Raw genomic sequence first — 26,482 nt, forward strand, 5'->3', positions numbered from 1 at the left:
TTGGTGTTTTACGTTGTACACTGAGGATATTTTTGCAGAATTCTGCATGCAGTCTCTCAATTTGGTGTTTGTCCCATTTTGTGAATTCTTGGTTGGTGAGCAAACCCCTGACCTCACAGCAATAAAGGGCAAAGGGTTCTATAACTGATTCAAGTATTTTTAGTCAGATCCTAATTGGTATGTTGAATTGTTGAATTGTATGTTCCTTTTGATGGCATAGAATGCCCTTCTTGCCTTGTCTCTCAGATCGTTCACAGTTTTGTGGAAGTTACCTGTGGCGCTGATGTTTAGGCCGAGGTATGTATAGTTTTTTGTGTGCTCTAGGGCGGTGTCAAGATGGAACTTTTATTTGTGGTCCTGGCGACTGGACCTTTTTTGGAACACCAATATTTTGGTCTTACTGAGATTTACTGTCAGGGCCCAGGTCTGGCAGAATCTGTGCAGAAGATCTCGGTGCTCCTGAATCTCTGCCAAACTCAAAACAGACAGCATCTGAGTAACCGATTATTGAATAACATTATGGATGGTTTATCTGATGTGTTGTTGATCCCTATATTAGACTACTATACCTGCCAACAAAGTTCTCCAATAATGATCTCTTGCCTGCACTCTGGCCGCCAACTACAGCTATATGTGGCAGGTCCAGGTTGCAGCTCTGGTCCATGGTGCTGAAGGCGTCCTGCAACCTGTTGCCCATGGTGATGGAGCTGTCCATCCAACTTTCAACCACCTGCACACACAACACCATCCAAACACTATGGTTCGGTAAAGCTGAAAAACAATGAAGACAGTCAAAGAGAAACATTTGAATGTTATTGGGATAGTTTCAAGATTGATAGCTAACGTTAGCTGACAACAAAAAGTGCAAGGAACTTAGCTAAATTTAAAAGCTACTTCAAGTGCTGAGTGATGTTTATTAATGTTAGCCAACTGCCCGGTCCGCATGCCACTAAAACACAAATATAACGTTTGTATACCTAGCAATTATTGATATTTTTATTTGTTTTGCAAGTTGTCATTTTTGCCTTGTCTTGCTGATTACATAACCTACTGTCAAGTAGTGACTCCAGTCCAATTAGTTGGCAACTAACAGTGGTCCAGTCACCGCGCACCCAAGCCGGACCCAAACGTCCGTCCAACAAGTTACACCGTGTTTATATATAGCCTATTGTTCAAAAAGTCAGTCCCTAAAAGTCAAAGAGATAATCGCGAAGATAACATTTCCTCCGGTGGACTTTAGTTCTGGTTCGGTTCAGTTTTAAGCAACAATTCGATAACAGTTCGATTCATCTGACAGGCAGCTAACGTTAACGGGTCGTTACAGTCATAAACCCCGTCCATTTCTACAATTTATCTTCATAAAATCTGATTTTAAACCTAACGTTAACCACACTACTAACCGTATGCCTAACCCTAAATGAAGGTTAAATGTTTTTCATACATTTGTACGATACAGCTATTTTGACTGTGACATCTAGTGGAAACCCAGCTAAAGGGCTTCTCGCTCTGGAAATAGGCAAAAATCTGCGACTGAGTTCCCAAAAGACAGAAAATATTCCCGCCTCAAGTCCAGGGTTATAAATCCCACCTTTCAAAGCACCCAACTCGCAGAGATACTGTGAACATGCTGCAAGATGAATCTACTGTAAATAACACTGCTGCACTCTTCAGCAGTCAGAGAGAGTGTGTGAGGGACTGCAGTCTAAAATCAGAAGGGGTGGCATCTGTGTAACATATTTGAGATAGTTAAAGTCTGATAGAAAATAAAATAGTTTCAAAAGCAACTGTAATCCTGAGAAAATCACTGCAGGGTTCATCATCAATAAACACCAGAGAGAAGTTTGAGAATAAAACATTCTTTACTTGATTGATAGTGTTTGCATAAACTACATCTGTACATGTTTTTATTTTGTATATAGTAAAGTATGAGATCATGATACTTGTTCACAAGGTCTTCCCCTCTTTTCATCCATCTCATCCTCCTCTCCTCATGCAACCTTCAGGTTCAGCACTGCAGGGTCCAGCTCCAGCCCTCCTCCACCCAGCCCCACCAGGAGCACTGACACTAGGACGTCTAGAGAGGGAAGGTGGGACAGACAGAGGTTCGAGGAGACATGACAGACAGAATACATTTAGCTGATTCCGCAGACCTGAAGTGTCAAGTGACAAATTCCTGCAGGCAAATAAAAGTAAATTTGAGAAAAAGTCTCAAACACAGACCGATGTTTGGCAGGTGTGTGTGGATAGGCACGAAGTGATTAACTTGGCCACGACCCTCAGCTGAGCCATACAGCCAATCAGACTCTCTGCCCTGAGGCACTGTGGGGGTTGACACAGGAAGAGCAAGGTTTACTGTCAAACCCAAACAACCCCCCCTAAACTAAGTCATTCGGCGGGCCATCCGTTGTCACGTGTTGCTGACGAAACTCCAAGGTGACTTGCAGAGTGGCAAGGAGATCAATAAACCCTTCAACTTCGGGACACAGTCGTGACATGAATGAGGCAATTATGTTCCACATTGAAATAATAAAAAAACATTAAATTCATATTAACACATTAACATTCATATTAATCCCCATGTTGTTTAATAAGATAAACCTCAGTAGCCGTTAAACATTTAATTTGGGAGGGATTTCACTTGTTACGTGTCACACCTCGAAATCAAACAAACAGATGCACTTTTTATGTACTTAGGCACGAGTCTATTCTTTTATATTAAATTGCGCAAACTCCAAACATATCGTGGTACGTGTCGGGATCGCACTTCGCTCTAGTCTGCATGAGTGCTGGTTCAATGGTAGTAGCTATAGAGGGTCAAATTAGCCCCTACACCATTGATCCTTTTCACTCCCTCAGCTTTGGGACACATACATGGCAAACACATATTACTAACAGACACTCATGGAGTGCAACTCTATGTGCAGGGCTGCTGGCTTTGGTTAAAGCCCTGTTAAAGCCGTGCTTCTACACCTGCATTGCTTGCTTTTGGGGGTTTTAGGCTGGGTTTCTGTACAGCACTTTGAGATAAGTACATTTAATTTGATGCTATAATCCCTGTCTAACAACTCAACATCCTCACACCCCCAGCCCACCTCAGCCAGTATCCTCCCAGCTAGAACCCCCTCCTCCTGGGAGGCCATGGTGTCCAGTGTCCCCTTGTCCAGTGTAGCTTCCGTCCTCATTGGGGGTCTGTGTGGCATCCACCTTCTGGAAGGTCAGGTGATTCACCACCGTCTCACTGATGTCAATGTTGGTCAGATGTCTGTAGCCGACATCATACAGATGCTCACTCAGCTCAGAGTTACCACAGACCACCACCAAGATCTGGGAGACGAGACAAGTGAGAGACAAATAGAAGAAATGTCTTGTACATGGATTTCAGGTTCAGGACGTAAAAGTGGTGTTACAGATGTGTAGGGTGCCTTTGGTGTAAGCCTAGGTTGTCACCTTATCCCGAGGTTTGATGTATTTGAGCAGCATGCCACAGAGTTTGTTGTTGTCTCCACACCAGTCAAAAGCAGTCTCTCCTCTCTTCTTGAAGAAGCGTTCCCAGTACTCAGTGGCGCTGAACCCCTCGGTAGTGCGAGTTAGAAGACTCATTTTCACTAGGTAGCAAGGTGTATCCTGGTGTATCTCTGTGGGCTACTTCAACAAACTAACATGCAAGGCAACTTTCAAATAGCTTTAAACAAGCTAGCTAAGATTCAGTCACTTGCAGGATATCATAACTGTTAACTTACTAAGTTACGGATGGCAACTGTTGTATCGTCATTTTGTCCAAAATATGCCGTTCTCTAAATATAAATGGTTGCATTTTAGTTTGCCGTCTACCCGACATGGTATGTTCACCCGGACATTATTTCCAGCTGTACACAACAACATTCCGATTGGATAGCGCTGAATAGGCGGAGTTCCTAGCCTTGCCCTGATTTGCTAGGATTCTTGGCAGTGGCCTGTCATTGGCTGATCCAGTGCCCGGATGTCTTTGCGGTGCGGCGTGTTCTGGTCCGTTCGTGATTATCTTCCAGACTTCAAGAGGCCTCAGCATGGCTATTCCAGTGGGGAGATCCGTTGTCTTCGTGACTGGAAACGCAAAGAAACTAGAAGAGGTGGGGAATGCTTCAGATGAATTATTATTCCCTGTAGAAATGGCCCGGAATGAACATTGAAACGTTCCAAAGTGAGCTGTTTATTAGAGGTTCCAGCCGACTCCTGACATAATGGAAGTCTGACAGGGGTAAATGTGGTGGTGGCCAAGTTTTAGATTACACCTGCCGAGATCAAATGTTTTGATATATAATTAATCTCATTTTAGAGGCTACGTCAATAGCTTGTACACATTAACTGTATAACATGAACTGGGTTATTGGAGTCCTGCATGTTTAACAGTATAGCATCATACCAGCAGGTGTCATCCAAGCCTTACACCAGGGATGGGCAACTTTGATGGGGTTGGGTGGCACAAAAAATCAGAACTTCTCATTTTATTTAACTAGGAAAGTCAGTTAAGAACATATTCTTATTTTACAATGACGGCCTACCTCGGCCAAAACCTCCTCTAACCCGGATGGCGCTGTGTCAATTGTGCGCCGCCCTATAGGACACCTGATCACGGCCGGTTGTGATACAGCAGGATCGAACCAGTAGGGGCTACAGTGGATTGCGGGTCTGCCTACCCACATCCATGCCCTAGCCTTATAGGGGCCCTACGCAAAATGTTGTTGGGGGGGAACACATCCCCAACCTGCGAGCCAAACATTTACATTTCCTGCAATTGTACTCATTTCGTCATTGGGCGAAGAGAAAGATGTGCCGTTTTACAGCTAATTTCCTGCAATTGTACACATTTTGCTATAGGGTGGATATAAATGTTTGCCGTTTTTAATATGATATCTGAGTGAAAGTGACTTAACAAAATCAATGAGTCTGTAATTCGACCATGATTACTTCAAGTATAAATGGCTGGATGCTAGACTAATTTACCAATCTAAAAAATGTTCACTGACATGGGCTAATTGAGTGACTGACATAAGAGAGAAACTGCTGATGCACAATCACATTTTTTTTATTGCACCTTGTGTATTCTACTATGCTAACTCTAAACAGTAAGTTGAGACCCCAGCTGGGGGGGGGGCGGCGGGCCGCCAGTTTTCCGTCCCTGCCTTACACATAACATTGTAGACCAACTCAAAAGTTCATGCCATCATAAAAGACTGCTGTTCTTTGTCGAACCAGGTGATTCAGATCTTGGGGGACGGGTTTCCCTACAAACTAGTGTCCAAGAAGATTGACTGTGAGTTAACTTTCTCAGTGGAATGACGAGATAGATGTATACCTAATCAATACATCTCTGTTAAGTCTTCATGTGGGACTAAATTACTGTCCATCTTTCTCAGTGCCTGAATATCAGGGGGAACCAGACGAGATCTCTATACAGAAGTGTAAGGAAGCAGTAAAACAGGTGTGTCATTGTGGACTGTTCTTTTCCGTGTGCTGTTGTAATGAGGTCTGGATTAGAGATACGTGTATCATCTGACCTGGTTTGTCTGTGTCAATTCTCTCAGGTTGATGGACCAGTCATCGTGGAGGACACCTGTCTCTGTTTCAGAGCATTGGGAGGTCTACCAGGACCCTACATGTGAGTAGGCCTCTATAACCTCTCTGTGGAGCCTGTAGTCGGATTCTCTAATATGACAATACATTTATTAAAAATGTATCTGTTTTTTTTGTTGTGTGTGTGTAGAAAATGGTTCCTGGATAAACTTAGGCCTGAAGGTAAATCATGATTCATCTGTGAATTAATGAGTACAGTTACTTAAATGTAATGTTTGAGTATGCAGTGGAGGCTTCTGAGGGGAGGAAGGCTCATAATAATGGCTGGAACGAACCATGTGTTTGGTGTGTTTGATACCATTCCGCTCCAGCTATTACCACGAGCCAGCCAGTCCTCCCCAATTAAGGTGCCACTAACCTAACCTGGGTTTGAGTTTGTGTCACCGTCCTTCCCTCTATCCAGGTCTGTATAAGATGTTGGCTGGGTTTGAAGATAAGTCAGCCTGGGCTCTGTGTACCTTTGCCTTCTGTCCAGGGAAAGAGGAGCCAGTACAACTCTTCAGAGGGATAACTGAGGTCAGAATATAGTTTCAAATATAAAGTTTTTATGTAATGTGCATAGGTGCAGTAAAATGTCTTTCTTACAAGCTCCAAACCCAACAATGCAGTAATCAATATCAATGTAGCACAAAAAATAACATAAAAAAATGTACACTGCCCTACAAAGTCAAAACGCAGTAACTATGTCATTTATTTTACTGCAAAATCTGACTTCAAAGTATTTTTCTGTCTAGACAGACAGCCATTTCTGATACTCCATGATAAATTCTGATCAACTGGCTTGTTCTTGTGTCAGGAAAACTAAATACCACATTAATCTGATAATATACCTTGCCGTTACAACAGATGAAAGATTTTTGACCAAATTTCAGCAGTCTTATTTTTATTTTATTTCACTTTTATTTAACCAGGTAGGCTAGTTGAGAACAAGTTCTCATTTACAACTGCGACCTGGCCAAAATAAAGCAAAGCAGTTCGACACATACAACAACACAGTTACACATGGAATAAACAAATATACAGTCAATAATACAATAGAAAAAGTCTATATACAGTGTGTGCAAATGAGGTAAGATAAGGGAGGTAAGGCAATAAATAGGCCATGGTGGCAAAGTAATTACAATATAGCAATTAAACACTGGAGTGATAGATGTACAGAAGATGAATGTGCAAGTAGAGATACTGGGGTGCACAGGAGCAATATAAATAAATAAATACAGTATGGGGATGAGGTAGTTGGATGGGCTATGGCTAGACGCTGTTCAGGAGCCTGTTGGTGTCAGACTTTTATGCTCCGGTACCGCTTGCCATGCGGAAGCATAGAGAACACTCTGGCTTGGATGGCTGGAGTCTTTAACAATTTCCAGGTCTTCCTTTCTCACATCCTGATGGCAGGTCCTGGATGGCTGGGAACTCGACCCCAGTGATGTACCGCAACACCAAGCAATCGAGGGTGGTGCTGTTGCCATACCAAGCAGTGATGCAGCCAGTCAAGATGCTCTCTATGGTGCAGCGTGCTCACCCCCATGTATTTTTCCCCCTAACTTCTTTAGGGGCACATTGTAGAGCCTAGAGGCCCCAGAGACTTTGGATGGGACCCCTGTTTCCAACCAGACGGATTTGACCAAACGTAAGCAGGACTTTTATTTTACTCGCAGGAGTCTGTGTTTACGTATCACACTTTACTACTCCTTTATTACTCTCCTACTCTACCACTGGGGGGCAGTAGATGTCTATTTTATGTATTGACAACATCAGTAAGAAGAAAATGAATGAAAGTGATTATTGCCAGCTCATTTATTGTTGTCTCTCTCATTCTCTTTCTGGTCCCTGTAGTTATGCTGAGCTACCTAAGGAGGTGAAGAACACAATATCCCATCGGTACCGAGCCCTGGCAGCCATGTCCGAACACTTCTCCTCTCAGGCCAACGACAATGGCATGCCAGACACCAAGAAGAAGAAACAGAACGACTAACCACTGATCTAGGGTCAGACAACCCTACCCCCATTCTTAACCTTTACCATCAGGGGTATACAAAACGTATCTGACTCTCTGTATACGTGGTTAGGGGCAACTTCTACCTACTCTGACCAATCGCTCAACAAACAGTCAGGACTCAGCTAACCAATCAGACAGGGACAAACTTGTGCAGATTAGACAGTTCCACACTGGTCAGCAAGTTCTAACCTCATCTGCCAAAGGTTTAGACCACACTCCGTCCTCCATCATTTGTCTTAAATAAGTACTTTTTGTACCTTATCAAAAAATAAGGATTTGGTTTATTCTCTGTTCAGAGTCAATTCGCTTGTATTGAACACTGAATCTGCTTTTCTCAAACTGATAGAGCTCATCAAATCTGGATTATGTGAGTTTTATGAACCAAAATGTGGTTCTAGTTCAAGACATTGTGCTTTGTAAAGTGCAGTCCCCAAGCCAAGACTACAGTATTTGTGAGAGGCAGACTCTGTGAGTGTGTGGAGTGCCCCAAGAGGTGTGTATAATAAACCACAAATATTCTGTCTTTCTGAGTTTGATCTCCTTTAATGTAACTCAATGTTTTCTCTCCTGTTTGTCACATTTCCACTCCCCTTTTCTTAGTCTTTTGCTCTTAGTCACTCTTAAAGGGAGTGCTCCAAATCTCAGCTTGTTACACCTGTATAAAAGACACCTGTCCACAGAAGCAATCAATCAGATTCTAAACTCTCCACCATGGCCAAGACCAAAGAGCTCTCCAAGGATGACAGGGACAAGATTGTAGACTTACACAAGGCTGGAATGGGCTACAAGACCATCGCCAAGCAGCTTGTTGAGAAGGTGACAACAGTTGGTGCGATTATTTGCAAATGGAAGAAACACAAAAGAACTGTCAATCTCCCTCGGCCTGGGGCTCCATGCAAGATCTCACCTCGTGGAGTTGCAATGATCATGAGAACGGTGAGGAATCAGTTCAGAACTACACTGGAGGATCTTGTCAATGATCTCAAGGCAGCTGGGACCATAGTCACCAAGAAAACAATTGGTAACACACTACGCCGTGAATGACTGAAATCCTGCAGCGCCCGCAAGGTCCCCCTGCTCAAGATAGCACATATACATGCACGTCTGAAGTTTGCCAATGAACATCTGAATGATTCAGAGGACAACTGAGTGAAAGTGTTGTGGTTAGATGAGACCAAAATGGAGCTCTTTGGCATCAACTCAACTCGCCCTGTTTGGAGGAGGAGGAATGCTGCCTTTGACCCCAGGACACCATCCCCACCGTCAAACATGGAGGTGAAAACAATATGCTTTGAGGGTGTTTTTCTGCTAAGGGGACAGGACAACTTCACTGCATCAAAGGGACGATGGACTGGACCATGTACCGTCAAATCTTGGGTGAGAACCTCCTTCCCTCAGCCAGGGCATTGAAAATGGGTCGTGGATGGATAATCCAGCATGACAATGACCCAAAACACACAGCCAAGGCAACAAAGGGGTGGCTCAAGAAGAAGCGCATTAAGGTACTGGAGTGGCCTAGCCAGTCTCCAGACCTTACTCCCATAGAAAATCTGTGGAGGGAGCTGAAGGTTCAAGTTGCCAAACGTCAACCTTCAAAACCTTAATGACTTGGAGAAGATCTTTAAAGAGGAGTGGGACAAAATCCCTCCTGAGATGTGTGCAAACCTGGTGGCCAACTTCAAGAAATGTCTGACCTCTGTGATTGCCAACAAGGGTTTTGCCACCAAGTACTAAGTCATGTTTTGCAGAGGGGACAAATACCTATTTCCCTCATTAAAATGCAAATCCATTTATAACATTTTTGACATGCGTTTTTCTGGATTTTTATTGTTGTTATTCTGTCTCTCACTGTTCAAATGAACCTACCATTAAAATTATAGACTGATCATTTCTTTGTCAACGGGTAAACGTACAAAATCAGCAGGGGATCAAATACTTTTTTCCCTCACTGTGTGTGTGTGTGTGTATATATATATATATATATATATACAGTACCAGTCAAAAGTTTGGACACACCTACTCATTCAAGGGTTTTTCTTTATTTTTTACTATTTTCTACACGGCAGAATAATAGTGAAGACATCAAAACTATTAAATAACACATGGAAACATGTAGTAACCAAAAAGTATTAAACAAATCAAAATTTATTTTAGACCCTTTGCCTTGATGACAGCTTTGCACACTTTTGGCATTCTCTCAACCAGCTTCATGAGGATCAACAGTCTTGAATGAGTTTCCACATATGCTGAGCACTTGTTGGCTGCTTTTACTTCATTCTGCAGTCTAACTCATCCCAAACCATCTCAATTGGGTTGAGGTCGGTTGATTGTAGAGGCCAGGTCATCTGATGCAACCCTCCATCACTCTCCTTCTTGGTCAAATAGCCCTTACACAGCCTGGAGGTGTGTTGGATCATTATCCTGTTGAAAAACAAATGATAGTCCCACTAAGCACAAACCAGATGAGATGGTGTATCCCTGCAGAATGCTGTGGTAGGCATGCTGGTTAAGTGTGCAGACAGTGTTAGTGTCACCGGAAAATCACCACCATACCATCACACCTCCTCCTCCATGCATCACGTGGGAACCAAACATGCGGAGATAATCCATTCACTTACTCTGCGTCTCACTAAAACACAGTGGTTGGAACCGAAAATTTCGAATTTGGACTCATGACCAAAGAATTGATTTCCACCAGTCTAATGTCCATTGCTCGTGTTTCTTGGCCCAATCAGGTCTCTTCTTATTATTGGTGTCCTTTTGTATTGGTTTCTTTGCAGCAATTCGACCATGAAGGCCTGATTCACGCAGATGTTGAGATGTGTTTGTTTACTTGAACTCTGTGAAGCATTTATTTGGGCTGCAATCTGAGGTGCAATTAACTCTATCCTCTAACTTCTCCTCAGCAGCAGAGGTAACTCTGGGTCTTCCTTTCCTGTGGCGGTCCTCATAAGAGCCAGTTTCATTATAGCGCTTTATGGTTTTTGTGACTGCACTTAAAGAAACTTTCAGATTGAAATTTTCCAGATTGACTGACCTTGACTGACCCATGTCTTAAAGTAATGATGGACTGTCTTTTCTCTTTGCTTATATGAGCTGTTCTTGCCATAATATGGACTTGGTCTCTTACCAAATAGAGCTATCTTCTGTATACCACCCCTACCTTGTCACAACACAACTGATTGGCTCCAGAGCATTAAGAAGGAAATCAATTCCACAAATTAACTTTTAGCAAGGCACACCTGTTAATTGAAATGCATTCCAGGTGACTACTTCATGAAGCTGGTTGTAGAGAATGCCAAGCGTGTGCAAAGCTGTCATCAAGGCAAAGGGTGGCTACTTTGAAGAATCTCAAATATAAATACATCTGATTTGTTTAAAACTTTTTTGGTTACTACATGATTCCATGTGTTATTTCAAAGTTTTCATGTGTTGTTTCATAGTTTTGATGTCTTCACTATTATTCTACAATGTATAAACCCTTGAATGAGTAGGTGTCCAAACTTTTGACTGGTACTGTATATATATATATACATATATATATTTAAATATGCCATTTAGCAGACACTTTTATCAGTCATGTGTGCCTACTAGAAGTCATTGATTTTTACACAAAAATAAACAAGTCATTGTTATTTAGAATGGATACCTTTTATTTGACCTTTGTATGAATTTGTACATAATGTAATAGTGGTGTACAATGCACAGGTCAGAAGGAGTTTTATACACAATACAGTTTGTATGATGACCAATGGTACAGTATGCAAGAAGTAAACGTCATCATTTATTCTTTGCCCCCTCACCTCCCATTCAACAATATACATCAAAACACAATAAAAGCCGATCTCTTACAACAAAACAGTAGAAAAATAATTCCTCTATAAACATGTTTGTGGACTGTGCCACAGCAAAAGCCTTCCCACTGAAACAAGATACCTGCAGGGTTTTTTATTCATAACACAATTTGCTTAAAAAAGCTTAATCTCAATCACTGCTGTGGCCAGTTTTGGTAACTACTAAACCTTCGAATCGATGAAGGTGGTAAATAATAGCATTCTAACCACTGACTACCACACTAACTGCTCTAAAGACAAGAGAAAGTCTTTTTGAAAGGTTTTTGTTGTGAGTTCCTCTACTGGTGACCCAGCCTGACGTCGTAGGAGACAATGTGGAAGTTGTCCCAGGCGTGCAGCTTCCTTTGGGCAGGGTTATAATCCACCATGCTGTTGTAGCGGTACTTATTCCTGAAGGGTAGCGCCACCTGCTTCCCCTGGCCTGTAGCTGTGTCGAACATAAAGTTGATGGTGGTGTTAGGAGCAGTGTAGCTGGCAACCGTGTAGAGACGGCCACAGATGACGAAGGCGTTAGCCACGCTGTTCTTCCTGATGCTGGTCTCCCAGCTCCTCTTCACCGCCAGGCTGTGTGGGTCCAGCTGAGACACCACTATGGCTCCTTTAGCCTTGTTGGTGCTGTAGACGGCCCACAGGCCCTGCTCGTCCACCCCCAGGTCCACATCGGTGTAGCCGCCCCAGGAGTAGGGGAACTGGCCGTGGAAGCCGGCGTGGGGCAGGTCTCGGCGGGCGGCGATGCTCTCAGACGCCAGGTCGTACCTCAGCAGGGTGCGGCTGCGGCGGCGCTGGTAGTACAGAGAGCCGCGGTACAGAGTCGCTCCTGTACTCTCCACTGGCTCCGGCAACAGCAACACCTTGTAATAAATAATGATAATACAGTCTGGTCAATGGTCAGACTTTACATTATACATCAATTTGATCATCCCTTAATGGTTAAGGTGGGGTTGGTTAGGGGTAAGGTCATTAGATCTTAGATCTATGGTTAAGATTAGCCTCTAGGTCTATCCCATGCCAGTCAGTTCAGTCACCCACCTTTGAGGGGTAGCCTTTAGAGAGCTGGTCCATGTCCTCGTAACCAAACAGCTGTCTGACCTCTGACCCCACAGTATCGATGCGCCACACCATCTTCCCTCCGTAGGGCTCCACAGCCTCCGGATCCTGCATCCACACCCCATATTTACCAGCTATACTATCAGCCTTACGATGGGACACTGGCTCTCCTATTGATATCAACTCCCCACAGCCTGGGAGAGAGAAGGGTGGGAAGGGAGAGAGAGAGCAGTTAGAGAGATGAAAAGAGAGATGGGTAGATGGGGGGGTGGGCAGTTATAGGGACAGGTCATTAGATGTCAGGGGTGACGATGCTATTTTTACTATTGAGATGCACCCTGGAAGAGAGAGATACAGAGGAGAGAGGTGTGTGTAGAGATAATCTGTGGTAAATCCTGTTTTTGGATAGGGGTATGGAGCGAAGAGGTAACGCCTGCTGAAAGATCTGAGAGATTATCATTTCTCATAATGGAGACAGATAGCAGGTCTACAACGATTTGGCATCTCTGCTAATTAACAGGCCCCATGAGTGTGTGTGTGGTACCGAGTTAGTAGAAGAGCAGCTGAGCTGAGAGTTATCAGATACAGGAATCCTCCACCACTTCAAGCCTCTCACTGAGAAAATGATCAGGCTGCTGTATATTTACCTCTTCCTAAAATACCTTTAGGATATTCACGACAGAGTGGTGTGTGTAAGGACGGGGGTTTATGTAATTATATACAGGCACAGTCATCAATGATATGAATAACTCCAGCACAAACATTCATCTCAACATGTTTATTTTGTTGACGTTTCAGTCCTTTTCTAGATGTGACAGAAACTGCAGCGGAAATGTGTAGAGGGAAAGGTGTATGGTGGAGATCATCTTATCACCATACACGTTTCCCTCTACACATTTCCGCTAAATGCCAGAGCAATAGCACGGTAAATACCAACACCAGAACACGAGGGACTGCATGTGTTTGTACGTGTTAAGAGCCTGACAGGGAGAGATCCACTGAAGCTCTACTGAACATACTTATCTCTCCCTGTCAGGCTCTTAACATATACAAACACATGCAGTCCCTCGTGTTCTGGTGTTGGTATTTACCGTGCTATTGCTCTGGCATTTAGTGTTATTATTGCCTGTGTATTAATAGCAATATTTGTTTTGGAGCAGCAGGGGGGAAGAGGGGGTAACTGTGTAATAGTATTGGGACTGTTGGGACCGCATCAGGTTAATGACCAATTTGATATATCCAGGTGTGTGTCTCACCTGTGCTGTCCTCAGTACTAGGAGCAGGAATCTCAGTCACCTCAGCCTTCAACTCCTGGAACCCTGCATTGTCACCATACCGCCATGCTGGGTCTGGAGGGGGGAGGAGACAGAGAGACAGAGAGAGAGAGAGACAGACAGACAGACAGACAGACAGACAGACACAGACAGACAGAGTAGATGTTTTAAAACTATGATTAGAAAGATAGGCATATGCACATTTTGTGGTTTTCATTAATTTTTCATCATTACACCTCAAACAACCAGCCCAGTTTGGTCATTGCAAGTGAAAAGAATACACTCATTGCAAGTGATTGTAGCAAATCAATACAGTCACGATTGAAGGAACTGTGCAACTGTAACTATGCAAATGAGCTGCACCTAATAGTTTGCACATGCTAATTCTGTTTTGATTATGTGATCAAGCTATATATCCACCGGAATGGGCACATAATGCCAACTGAATGGGCTCGGGCGCATCTGACCGCGCACTAAACAGTTGAATGCAAATATCTGCTGCTAAACGATTCTCCAATAAAAAATAAGGTTTTTTTTGTTGTTGCTTGAGTAAGCCCTTTAGAAAAAGAGGACCTACTGAACATCCAGGTGCCCCTGTACCGACCCTCTACAACCTGCTCATCCCTGAGAGCTACCATGGCACAGCGAGGGAAGAGCTATTCTTCCAGCATGACAGCGGACCAAGAAAAGACAGGTTTCTCATCTTTACAACGACACGTAACTTAGATGTCCTGTGCCAGTCCGTGTCCTAGTGTGTACTGCCCTACAAAGGCAAAGTGCAGTAACTACCATACGTAAAAAAAATATATATATACTGCAAAATATCTAGACAGACATCAATTTCTGGTACTTCCTGATATATCCTAATCGACTGGCTTGTTCTTATGTCAGAAAAATAAATACCACATTATAATATAACTTTTTTTAAACCAAATTCGTAGTTACTGCACTTTGCCTTCGTAGGGAAGTGTTGATGGATCATTCAAAGCGGCCCCACCCTTGTTACGGCAGTCGTACACCCTTTTGGGACTGTGACAGTCGACCGTGATTCCAGCAGCCTGTATTTTACTGCACTATAAGTATGAGGCAAGCAAAAACAATGAGCATACTATTGATGTTGTATTAAGGGTTCATTTTCAAAATGACAGCAATGTCGAGTTGAACATGCAATTCATCTGATGTCTATATACTAAATATTTTTTAGGAGATACAGTATATACAGTACAATCATGCTTTGGAGACAGTGTTGGGGAAGCTACTCTGAAAATATACTTTACCAATTACTTCACACTGGAAGAAGTGAGGCTCCCCTTAAGAAAAACATAGTTTACTTAGCTAAAGTTACTTTGATAAAGTAGTTCACTACATCTAAACTATATCTAAATCTAAAATTTCATATACAAATTGTAGGAACAGATCACTCTCGAGTCAGCCTATTAAACACAAAAACTATGTTTCAAGTGAGAATTAGGCAGGTCTGATGCCGAAAAATAAAGAAAATTCTTGCTTACTTCAACCATATTTTATTTGAGCAAAATAATATGTGTGTAGTTCTAGTAGTTAGCTATAACGCCACATGGCAAATAAAATCAATTAACTACTACCACCAAGATTTGAATTTAGTTCAACTACCACTAAGCCACTGGTTGGAGGCAATGAGGAATTTACCCCAAGACAGCTGGCATCAATGTACTGCAGCAACCCCAATTTCACCCTCCACCTCAAAATGCTCACTGCGCTCTTGTTCATCCCACCCGCTGATGTAGAGAGATGCTATGGAGATCTGGAGAAGCTGATATTCCCCACATCCTCTGAGGAACAGGAGCTGCGCAAAGTTGTGAGCCACTTTGAGGGACATACGTTGGGCACTGGAGATCACTTCGAGGAGTCTTCACCAAAAGAGCACCGTCATTTGCCACAGGTATGTTTATTTCCGAAATGTTGAACTACTACGATGCTGTCAAGCAGCAAGACTTTGTGGAGATGAAGGATTGGCATCGGGCCTTCAGGACACTTGCTGGTCCCACAAAACCAACAGTTTTGTAGTTAATCGATGCCCTGCGACAACAACATGCTCTGACTGAACTTGAACGGTAGCAGTATCTCACTGGCAACCTACCACCACTAGAAAGTCCACAGTAGCTTGGAGAAGGTAAAGCGGCCTGTGGAGGACTACCACAATCTACCCCTAATGTATTACCTGAGACGCAATGCCTACACATTCCAGCTGAAGGTGTGATGACTGCAACACAGCAACCCTCAGGAGCAGATTGAGCACCTCCTAGCACATCTGTCCATGACACTGGACTGGACACTGCCCACTGGACAAAGACTGGTTGACTCATCGTTGTTTTCATGTCATTTCAACGACAAAATTCAATGTGATGACGTTGAATCAAAGAAGGAAAAGTGATTGGATTTGCAAAAAGTCATCAACGAAAGGGAATTTTGTATTTCTTTCACCCAACTTTGAACCTAAACCCGATAACTTGGTGACATTTTTTGTTGAATTCACATTAGTTGACAACTCAACCAAAAATAGATGTTGAAATTACTTCATGGCCTAACTAGTCTGCTTTTATTTTAAATCTATTTTATGGCATATTTTTGTAATTATACTAATTTTGTGGTAATACTGGGATATTTGTGAATTAATAATAATTCAGAATTATTGGTTCACTTTATTCATTCTGTTGAAATTAGATTTGTACACACACATGCAAACACATACTCAGTGACACCCCAGAAGCTTACCTCTCAAACTGCCAGTGTCCCCTTGTCTTCCAGCATTGGATACCAGGTGAGAGAGAACACCAGCATCTGCAAACACATCATGGATGTAGAATCACACACACTTTTTAACATCACAGTACAATGACAGCACCAACCCTGACCATGCAGTAACCATCAAGCCCAGAGCGGCCTACATCAGCCAGCCATGGGGTCCCTGTGTGTGTGTTGGGAGCGGTGAGGGGGGTCTCTGGCAGCACTACTGACAGCAGGGAATGTAAGAGGAGAAAACAAACACTCCTGAGTGGATTCCCAGCTGCTGTGGAGTCTGCCGGACTGTTGAACACACACACACACACACACACACACACACACACACACACACACACACACACACACACACACACACACACACACACACACTTTAGTCTTGAAGCCCCCGACCTGCCTTGCTACCACAGTTAGCCATTCCTCATACCAGTTTAGTTCAACTGGAACAAGGCCAAACATTCCCCCAAGGCTCACCCATCACTCCCCTTCTCCTCTGCCCCCCCCTTCCCTTCAGCCCCTCAGAGAACCATTACAGTTGAGAGTTTCTAAACTAAACACTTCACCCGTGTTGATAAACAGCAGCAGTGACTGGGTCTATAACAGTGATGGATGCTAACATGTTAACGTGTTAACAGCCTCATAATTATGCAGTGTGTGTGTGTGTGTGTGTGTGTGTGTGTGTGTGTGTGTGTGTGTGTGTGTGTGTGTACTATAGTATAAATACCATATTAAAGGAAAACTGTAGATTATACTGTAATAATGAATGTAGTGGTTTTGTGGATTGTAGTACACTGAAGTATTTACTGCAGTGTTTTTGCAGACTGTAGTATACTGTAAAATTTACTGTAGTGTCTTTGCAGACATCACTGTCGTATTTACTATAGTGTTTCTGTTTTTATTATCTTTGACATAGAAGTGGAGGCTTTCTCCTTCAGGAAACCTACTGGAGAAATACTAAAAGAGCACATTTTAAACCTGTAAGTAGGTAGGTAAGTAGATAAGACTGGGGTCTGAACGAATATTTCAGAGCTTGTGCTCTTTTCTAAAACTGTAGAGAACACAATATATGGTCTATACTTGGCATGTAGGTTTCTCACTTATGGGTGGCACAAATTGCGATATTGGGGAGGGGAAAGGATAGAGTACAATGCAAATTTAATAAAGTAGTATTTACTATAGTTAAAAAAGTGTTGTGTTTTTGTGGACATTACTGTATGGTGTTTTTGTTGTGGATAATACTTTAGTATTTACTATAGTTAAAAAAGTGTCGTGTTTTTGTGGACATTACTGTATGGTGTTTTTGTTGAGGATAATACTTTAGTATTTACTATAGTTAAAAAAGTGTAGTGTTTTTGCGGACATTACTGTATGGTGTTTTTGTTGTGGATAATACTTTAGTATTTACTATAGTTAAAAAAGTGTAGTGTTTTTGCGGACATTACTGTATGGTGTTTTTGTTGTGGATAATACTTTAGTATTTACTATAGTATTCTATAGCAGGGTTTCCCATTTGGGTTTTGTCCTAGCACTACACAGCTGATTCAAATAACCAACTCATCATCAAGCTTTGATTATTTGAATCAGCTGTGTAGTGCTAGGACAAAATAATTAAACATGCACCCAGGGGGGTCTCAGGACCGAGTTTGGGAACCCCTGTTCTACAGTATACTACAACATTCTATAGTAAGTATTACACATGTGGTGAGAAGGGGTGAGTTTGGGGTAAAGTTGGGGGAGAAGGAGGAGGAGAAGTGTGAGGAGTGAAGGGTGGGAGACCAGAGTCACGTTCAACAGGCATAAACGGAAGTAAAGAGTTGTACTGCCTGAACTTGCCCAGTAAGAATGGTCATTTATATTTGCTTCTGTTCATGTCTTGTATGACCTGGGTCAATGGATGCTTTCTAGGCCGAAGGGTATGGGAAGAGGAGGGTGGTGAGTGTGTGTGTGTGTTTGATGGATATAAGGGCAAATCTGGCAGATCATCATGACCACAGCAAGTCCTCACAGACTGAAACACCAAAACACTCCTACCCATGCTCCCTGAGGATGGCCCAATCAAGCCTTCTAACCCTGTGCTATTAGAGTTATTAGAGCTGAGAGGAGATAAAAGGCTCATGTTTGGCTGAATGTCTCCCTCAGTCTCAATCTCTCGGCACAGCACACCTTCACGTTGCTGTGTAGCAGAGCTGTTGTTCTTGGATGCAGCCATACTCACCATGGGTCTCTTGGCTTGGCTGTTGTTGATAGCATTTATTCTACAACAACAGTGCCTTTTCATAAGCCATTCGAAAACTTGCGTAACAGAATCTATTTAGGGGGAGGTGAGTCAGTAACTAAACATAAGTAAACTAAACAAAAAGAAGAAGAAACTATACTATGGAACAAATATAAATTATACAAAGAATGATAGTAAAAATCTCTGGAGTACCTTAAATGAAATTCTAGGCAGAAAAGCTAACTCAGCTCCATCCTTCATTGGGGGTGATGGCTCATTCATAACAAAACCCTTTGATATTGCCAACCTCTTCAATAACTTTTTTTGTTGACAAGATTAGACAATGCATGACATGCATGGCATGACATGCAAACAACAAATGCTGAGCCTTCATATTCATGTATAACGGACCAAATAATGAAAGACAAGCGCTGTAGCTTTGAATTCTGCAAAGTTAGTGTGGAAGAGGTGAAAAAATTACTACTATCTATTAAAATACACCTGTAACTGACAACATGGACGGCAAATTATTGAGGTTGGTAGCGGAATACATTGCAACTCCTATTTGCCACATCTTCAATCTAAGCCTAGAAGACGGTGTGTGCCCTCAGGATTGAAGGGAGGCAAGTGGCATTCAGCTGACCAAAAATAGCAAAGCAGCCTTTAATAGTTCCAACAGCAGACCAATCAGCCTGTTGCTGGTGCTTAGCAAACTTTTGGAAAAAATCTTGTTTGACCAAATACAATGTTATTTTACAGAAAACAAATTAGGATCAGACTTTCAGCATGCTTATAGGGAAGGGCACTCAACATACTCGGCACTGACACAAATGACTGATGATTGGTTGAAAGAAATTGATAATAAGATTGACAGACTTCAGTGCAGCCTTTGACATCATTGATCATAACATATTACTGAAAAACATAGGTGTTATGGATTAACATCCTCTGCCTTATGATGGATGGACAATTACCTATCCAATAGAACACAGAGGGTTTTCTTTAATGGAAGTTGAATGTTGAGTGTGGTGTACCGCAGGGCAGGCGGCTTGGACCATTAATGTTTTCTGTGTTTACTAATGACCTTCCACTGACCTGTGTCCATGTACGCTGACGACTCAACAGTATACAGTACACGTCAGCTACAACAATAAAATAAATAACGGACACCCTTAACATAGATCTCCAATCAGTTTTAGAATGGGTAACTAGCAATAGGCTGGTGCTAAATATAAAACAAAACTAAAAGTATAATTTTTCAGACTATTCACTCACTCAACCCTCAACCCTAAATCTCATATGGATCTATTATTGAATAATGTGGCTATTGAGCAAGTTGAAGAGACTAAACTGCTGGGTGTCATGCTAGTTAGCATGCTGTCATGGTCAAAACATATAGACTCAATGTGTTACTAAAATGGGAAGAGGTCTGTACATGATAAGGCTTTGCTGTGCTTTCTTGATATCTCAGTGAACCAAACAGGTCTTACAGGCCCTAGTTTTGTCGCACCTGGTCTACTGTCCAGTTGTGTGTTCAGGTGCGGCTAAGAAGGACATTGGCAAATTGCAGTTGGTCAAAAACAGAGCAGCACGTATTGCACTTAGATGTACACTGGGGGCGAATGTCAATGACATGCATGTCAATCTCTCCAGGCTCAAAGTTGAGGAGAGATTGACTGCATCACTATATGTCTTTGCGCAAGGTGTTGATGTTATGAAGGTACCGAACTGTCTGTTCAAGCAGTTGGCACTCAGTTCAGACACTCATCGGTATCACACAAGACATGCAACCAGAGGTCTCTTCACAGTCCCTAGGTCCAGAACAAAGCTAAGGAAACACACGGTATTAAATAGAGCCATGACTACATGGAATTCTCTGCCACCCCAGGTAACTCAAACTAGCAATAAAAACAGATTTAAAAAAACAGATAAAAGAACACCTTATGGCACAACGGGGACAGAGGTTTCCAGAAACAATATGAGTGGCATCAAACCAACGTCATTGTGGAGGCACAATGTTCACATGGTTGACCATCAGAAACAACCTCATCTTGAAGATGCCTGATTCTGACTGACCAGCCCTTTCTAACCACTGTTTAACCAGGAAATCCCATTGAGTTAAACAATAAAGAGAGACATTAAAGCACGGCCTGTTTTGATGTTACCCAGTAAAGAGCCAACCATATTTGAACTAGTCTAGTAAAACTGAGCTCTATCAGCTGAGGTCAGGAGGGGATTTATGGCGTGTCTGTTAAGTGGTTAGCTGTTAAACCCAGGAACCCACCTGCAAAGGACCCCTTTACCAAGCCTCACCACACTCGTGTGAGCACAAACACACGAGCCAATGCGCACACACACATACACACGCACGCACACACACAAACATATGGTTTAACGTTTTACTCCTCTCTTCCCCTTTTCATGCGTTTCCTCCTCTCTGAATGTGATTTATTTAAAGAGACCAGCAAATTTGATAAAAGTGTGGCGGTATACAGTAGCAAGCACAGTGACATCTAGTGTTCAAAACCGGGTACTTTCACACTAATTTATAAATAATTGATAAATAATGCTAGCGACTTCTAATTTAGCTGAACGGGGGGGGGGGGCACATCACCAGATTCAAAGGGAATACATGCATACATACATACTTGTGAAACATAGAGAAAAAGAGAACTGATACTGGATACTGGTTGTTGGGGTGGGATTGGCATGGGGTGTGGGGTCCGCTTTTTACCATTTTGTTGGGATTCCTCATGTCTTAATTATTTATAGGAAGAAGTTTGGTCCAAATCAGAAATAATTTCTTAATCTAAAATGGTTGGTGTCAAAATCCTTGTTCTTGTGCTCTTTTGAGGTGCAACAACCCTCTGTATGTTTTAGCCTGCAAGTGCTAACATGAGGATCAAACCAGATGCCACAGAGCCATGTAGGGAAATAATGAACTTCTTTTTTAGGTTTAGAGTGTGGGAGGGGCAGCACTGGGATAGGGGATGGGGAGGTAGTGGATGGGGAGTTGGGGAAGGAGGATTTACGTGGTGTTGGTGGGCAATGTCAGCTTTACGAGACAAGATAAACCCCCCCCCCCCCCCCCCCCCCACTCACACAAACACCCTTGATGGTCTGAGTCAAACATCATCAAAGCCCTAAGGTAAGATGGAAATGGGACTCTAACATGTCTTGCTTGTCTTTTCTCACGCTGGCATCACGTCCCCATAAAGAAGTCTCTGGTTGTAAATAAAAGACTAACCCTGACTGTCCCCTAGAACCTTCTCCCTCCCTCCACTCTTTAAACAGATAGCTGAGAAACCTGACACTACTTCGACCTCCTTGTGTTGCCCAAACACAGACATGCACAAGAACACACCCACCCATATCCACACAAACAGCTCTGTGGACTCCTCTATGTTACAGGAAAGTGCCTCATCATTGAGTGTGTGCATCACATTTTTACTCAGTTCTTCCAGTTAACTCAGAATCTCCTGACTCTCCTACAAAACCAAAAGACACTTGATGTACAGCAAACACACAGTTGAAGTCGGAGGTTTACATACACCTTAGCCAAATACATTTAAACTCAGTTTTTCACAATTCCTGACATTTAATCCTAGTAAAAATTCCATGTCTTAGGTGAGGATCACCACTTTATTTTAAGAATGTGAAATATCAGAATAATATTAGAGAGAATGATTTATTACAGCTTTTATTTCTTTCATCACATTCCCAGTGGGTCAGAAGTTTACATACACTCAATTAGTATTTGGTAGCATTGCTTTTAAATTGTTTAACTTGGGTCAACGATTTCAGATAGCCTTCCACAAGCTTCCCACAATAAATTGGGTGACTTTTGGCCCATTCCTCCTGACAAAGCTGGTGTAACTGAGTCAGGTTTGTCGGCCTCCTTGCTCACACACGCTTTTTCAGTTCTGCCCACAAATTTTCTATAGTATTGAGGCCAGGGCTTTGTGATAGCCACTCCAATACCTTGACTTTGTTGTCCTTAAGCCATTTTGCCATAACTTTGGAAGTATGCTTGGTGTCATTGTCCATTTGGAAGACCCATTTATGACCAAGCTTTAATTTGAGATGTTGCTTCAATATATCCACATAAATTTCCATCCTCATGATGCCATCTATTTTGTGAAGTACACCAGTCCCTCCTACAGCTAAGCACCCCCACAACATGATGCAGCCACCAAATGATGCAGCCACCCCATGCTTCAAGGTTGGGATGGTGTTCTTCGGCTTGCAAGCCTCCCCCTTTTTCCTCCAAACATAACGATGGTCATTATGGCCAAACAGTTCTATTTTGTTTCATCAGACCAGAGGACATTTCTCCAAAAAGTACGATCTTTGATCCCATGTGCAGTCTGGCTTTTTTATGGCGGTTTTGGAGCAGTGGCTTCTTCCTTGCTTAGTGGCCTTTCAGGTTATGTCGATATAGGACTCGTTTTACTGTGGATATAGATACTTTTGTACCTGTTTCCTCCAGCATCTTCACAAAGTCCTTTGCTGTTGTTCTAGGATTGTTTTGCACTTTTCGCACCACTTTTCGCAAGTACTTTCATCTCTAGGAGACAGAACGCGCCTCCTTCCTGAGCGGTATGACGGCTGCCTGGTCCCATGGTGTTTATACTTATACGTACTATTGTATGTACAGATGAAAGTGGTACCTTCAGGCGTTTGGAAATTGCTCCCAAGGATGAACCAGATGTGTGGAGGTCTACAATTAATTTTCTGAGGTCTTTGCTGATTTCTTTTGATTTTCCTATGATGTCCAGCAAAGAGGCACTGAGTTTGAAGGTGGGCCTTGAAATACATACACATGTACACCTCCAATTGACTAAAATGAAGTCAATTAGCCTATCAAAAGCTTCTAAAGCCATGAAATAATTTTCTGCTGTTTAAAGGCACAGTCAACTTAGTGTATCTAAACTTCTGACCCACTGGAATTGTGATACAGTGAGTTGTAAGTGAAATAATCTGTCTGCAAACAATTGTTAGAAAAGTTACTTGTGTCTTACACAAACTGGATGTCCTAACCGACTTGCCAAAACTATAGTTTGTTAACAAGAAATTTGTGGAGTGGTTGAAAAATGAGTTTTAATGACTCCAACCTAAGTGTATGTAAACGTCCGACTTCAACTGTATGTCTCCGAGCCAGACTGGAGAACACCTCCACGTGCCACAGTCTGTCCATAAGTGGTGTAGGTCTCAATCAGGAATCATATGAACTTTCTCTCCCCATTAGGAGAGAAGAAGGAGGAGAGAGACAGATGTTGTTACTTACCTCCGGCAAGTCGCAGACCGCTGTCCTGTAGTGGGACGCTGGGAGGCACCAGAGGGGATTGTGGGTAGCAGGGTCTGCTCTTCAGTCTCTCCGTCTCTCTCCTCATCTCCTCCAACCTCCTCTGCAGCCCCTCCACATCTCTCTCCAGATGCTCCTTCTCTCCCTGCAATAGGCTCCTGTCTCCCATGGCCTGCGTCAGAGCCTCCTGCAGACCAGACTGGGACCCAGCCCCAAGCCCAGGACCCCTTGTCTCCCCTCCAGTCAGCCTGGCCACCAATACCTCCAGCAGGCTGAGTCTAGTCTTGAGCCCCTCCATCTCTGGTCCTCCGGAGGCTGTAGGGGGGCAGCTGGTCTCGCTGGGGCTGGGCACGGTGAAGGTGTACTGACAGTGCCCGCTACGGTCGTTCCCTCTCCAGAGAGTGGCACGGTCCTGCCCCTCACCATATTGCAGCAGACAGAACACACAAACATTAAGCAGCAGCCACATGGTGGATACAAACACAACCACACAAGTGGGCTACACACAGATGTAGACTGGACACGGTTCTTCTGGTCTCTCTCACTCTCTTTGTCTCATCAATGTCTCTTCTATTTCACTCTGTGTTTCAGCTCTTCTTTCTCTGTCGTGGTGATTGCCCCTTTATCACTTCACTTAGTTCTGGCCCAAATGTTCTCCATCTCCTTATTTCTTATTGTTATTTATCTTGCTTTATTTCCCTACTGTGTTACTGCTGATTCTTGTTCTTATTCTCTGATTATTCTGTCTGTTGTCTTGCTGTCTGCCTCTCTCTCTCTCTCTTCTGGTCTGTTTGTTTCACAGGTCAGGGTCCTCAGGTCTCTGAGTCCCTCTCAACAGCTCAGGGATATTTATACAATCTGGGAGGAAAGAGAGAGAGGAAAGTGAGGAGAGGTGAGAGGGGGGCAGGGAGGGAGGAGAGGAAAGAGAAAGAGGGGGAGGAAGAAAAGGCAGGAGAGTGTGTTTTTCTGGGATTGTCTCAACAACAAATACATTCCAGAGCCCTAGGAGTTTTTGTATGTATTTGTGTTTACACGTGCTTGCTGATGTGTGCATGTATGCGTGTGTATGTGTGCATGTGAAAAGAGGGTAAGCAAGGAGAGGGTGGCTCTCAGTTTCCTTTGCCCTCATCCTTTTGAAATCTGTTGATGTTTCTATATCCAGTAGCCCTCTCTGCCAGCAACCACAGAGCTGGGTTATCTGTAGCTATATGTGGTGTTTGATTCAGGGGGTAGGGGGGCTTGGCAGGGGGGCTTGGCAGGGGAGTCTCCCCAGGGAAACGAGGGGTAGGTGGGCCTTGGGGGATTGAGTTACCTCCCCCCCAGAGACGGAGAGCTCCATGGGTGGCAGGGTGTTCCCTTATGGCGCATGAAGACGATTGGTTCGTAATGAGAAATAATGATCGCTTACAGGACCCCTGACCTATGCTGTCCAGATTCCAACCATCATTGGGAAGGGCTGGAGGTATGAGGTATGGAGGTATGATTAATTGTGTGTCTGCATGTATGTGCATGTGCATGAGTGTATGTGTGTGTTCACAAGCATATTTTCCACTCAGCCACTGAGGTTTAAATCTCTAGTTTAAGATAACATGAGTCACACGCCATAAAACCACACCTGCTTTAGACCCCTTTTATCCCTCTCTCACTCATATACTCTCTCCCTCTCTCTGTCAATCCCTCTGTCTTTCACACAACAAAATGTTATTTATTTATTTTTGTCTGTATATGTATCTATGTATATTATTTTACTGCTCTAGGGATGTAATTATTGTTTGGATAAACTTATTTACTATTTTTTTACGTTTTTGTTCACTACCATAGTGAATTATTGTAATGTTTGTTTATGTATCAATTTTTCCCATAAGGGATGGATTGCCAATTGTCGATTTGACACGAAAATAAATTAATTGGTGGTGTATTCATTCAACAGGCACAGCCACTGCCCACCAGACAGAACTCTCTCTCCCTCCTAACTCTCACGCGTTGCATAGTTTTATGATCCCTTGTTTATTTCCAGAGAGGGATGAAAGGGAAGTATGTTCACTCCGAGCCCAGGGAGTCGAAGGGGAGAGAGGAAGTGGGAGGGAGTGGGGGAGAGGTGGGGTCAAAGGTTAGAATGGTGAGAGAAGTTAAGAATGGCAAAGGGTGGGAGGTCAAAACATTGAGCTCGCTCACCAACTGGCTCGGAGGGCCCTCCAAGTTGATGACGAAACTTCAAGAGTGACTTCCAGAGAGTGGCGATGGGATCAATAAACCCATCAACTGTAGGACACACTCTTGACTTGAATGATCCAATTCATGTTCCACTTTTCGATAATGAAACGAGCATGAAATTTAAATGAACAAATCTCCCCTATTGTTCTACAATCTATAAACCTCAGTAACAACATTTCA

General features: G+C 43.0%; 3 protein-coding genes, 1 non-coding gene and 1 pseudogene across 5 annotated transcripts; 1 reads left to right on the top strand and 4 right to left on the bottom strand.

The window, feature by feature from the left end:
* The window catches only part of LOC135556868 (dynamin-1-like), a 46,702-nt pseudogene extending 45,987 nt beyond the window's left edge, over positions 1–715 (bottom strand).
* Positions 716–1,840: 1,125 nt separating this feature from the next.
* Positions 1,841–3,862, bottom strand: LOC135555117 (eEF1A lysine and N-terminal methyltransferase-like). Of its 2 annotated transcripts, none has more exons than XM_064987476.1 (3): positions 3,448–3,862; positions 3,093–3,324; positions 1,841–2,074 (listed from the first exon to the last, which is right to left on the bottom strand). In XM_064987476.1, the coding sequence occupies exons 1-2, from the start codon at positions 3,598–3,600 to the stop codon at positions 3,094–3,096; spliced, it is 384 nt and encodes a 127-aa protein (XP_064843548.1). In that variant the 5' UTR covers positions 3,601–3,862; the 3' UTR covers positions 1,841–2,074; position 3,093. The 2 variants fall into 2 exon arrangements, with proteins under 2 accessions (XP_064843548.1, XP_064843549.1); XM_064987477.1 differs by having other exon boundaries at positions 1,841–2,173.
* A 140-nt stretch (positions 3,863–4,002) lies between these two features.
* On the top strand, positions 4,003–8,135 carry itpa (inosine triphosphatase (nucleoside triphosphate pyrophosphatase)). The gene is made up of 8 exons (XM_064989494.1): positions 4,003–4,109; positions 5,236–5,293; positions 5,397–5,461; positions 5,565–5,638; positions 5,744–5,775; positions 6,017–6,129; positions 7,167–7,243; positions 7,450–8,135. Exons 1-8 carry the CDS (start codon positions 4,047–4,049, stop codon positions 7,586–7,588), a joined length of 621 nt encoding a protein of 206 aa, XP_064845566.1. The 5' UTR covers positions 4,003–4,046; the 3' UTR covers positions 7,589–8,135.
* A 3,106-nt stretch (positions 8,136–11,241) lies between these two features.
* On the bottom strand, positions 11,242–24,932 carry LOC135556354 (myocilin-like). The gene is made up of 5 exons (XM_064989493.1): positions 24,071–24,932; positions 16,542–16,607; positions 13,770–13,862; positions 12,496–12,707; positions 11,242–12,317 (listed from the first exon to the last, which is right to left on the bottom strand). The coding sequence occupies exons 1-5, from the start codon at positions 24,555–24,557 to the stop codon at positions 11,745–11,747; spliced, it is 1,431 nt and encodes a 476-aa protein (XP_064845565.1). The 5' UTR covers positions 24,558–24,932; the 3' UTR covers positions 11,242–11,744.
* LOC135556968 (U7 small nuclear RNA) lies at positions 17,486–17,538 on the bottom strand. The gene has a single exon (XR_010458098.1). It is a non-coding gene; the product is annotated as a U7 small nuclear RNA (small nuclear RNA).
* Positions 24,933–26,482: the final 1,550 nt, after the last annotated feature.

This window comes from Oncorhynchus masou, chromosome 15 (assembly GCF_036934945.1).
Source record: "Oncorhynchus masou masou isolate Uvic2021 chromosome 15, UVic_Omas_1.1, whole genome shotgun sequence".
In the NCBI taxonomy this organism is placed as follows: Eukaryota; Metazoa; Chordata; class Actinopteri; order Salmoniformes; family Salmonidae; genus Oncorhynchus; species Oncorhynchus masou.

What these genes read in the sequence shown, in the direction of transcription:
- LOC135555117 (XM_064987476.1), bottom strand. Translation starts at nt 3,600, where the DNA reads ATGAGTCTTCTAACTCGCACTACCGAGGGGTTCAGCGCCACTGAGTAC. An exon ending in ACATCAAACCTCGGGATAAG is followed by an intron (nt 3,325 to 3,447) that starts GTGACAACCTAG and finishes CTCGTCTCCCAG; the next exon opens with ATCTTGGTGGTGGTCTGTGG.
- itpa (XM_064989494.1), top strand. Translation starts at nt 4,047, where the DNA reads ATGGCTATTCCAGTGGGGAGATCCGTTGTCTTCGTGACTGGAAACGCA. An exon ending in GTAAGGAAGCAGTAAAACAG is followed by an intron (nt 5,462 to 5,564) that starts GTGTGTCATTGT and finishes CAATTCTCTCAG; the next exon opens with GTTGATGGACCAGTCATCGT. An exon ending in GGATAAACTTAGGCCTGAAG is followed by an intron (nt 5,776 to 6,016) that starts GTAAATCATGAT and finishes CCCTCTATCCAG; the next exon opens with GTCTGTATAAGATGTTGGCT.
- LOC135556354 (XM_064989493.1), bottom strand. Translation starts at nt 24,557, where the DNA reads ATGTGGCTGCTGCTTAATGTTTGTGTGTTCTGTCTGCTGCAATATGGT. An exon ending in CGGTCTGCGACTTGCCGGAG is followed by an intron (nt 16,608 to 24,070) that starts GTAAGTAACAAC and finishes ATGTGTTTGCAG; the next exon opens with ATGCTGGTGTTCTCTCTCAC. An exon ending in GGACACTGGCAGTTTGAGAG is followed by an intron (nt 13,863 to 16,541) that starts GTAAGCTTCTGG and finishes TCCCCCCTCCAG; the next exon opens with ACCCAGCATGGCGGTATGGT.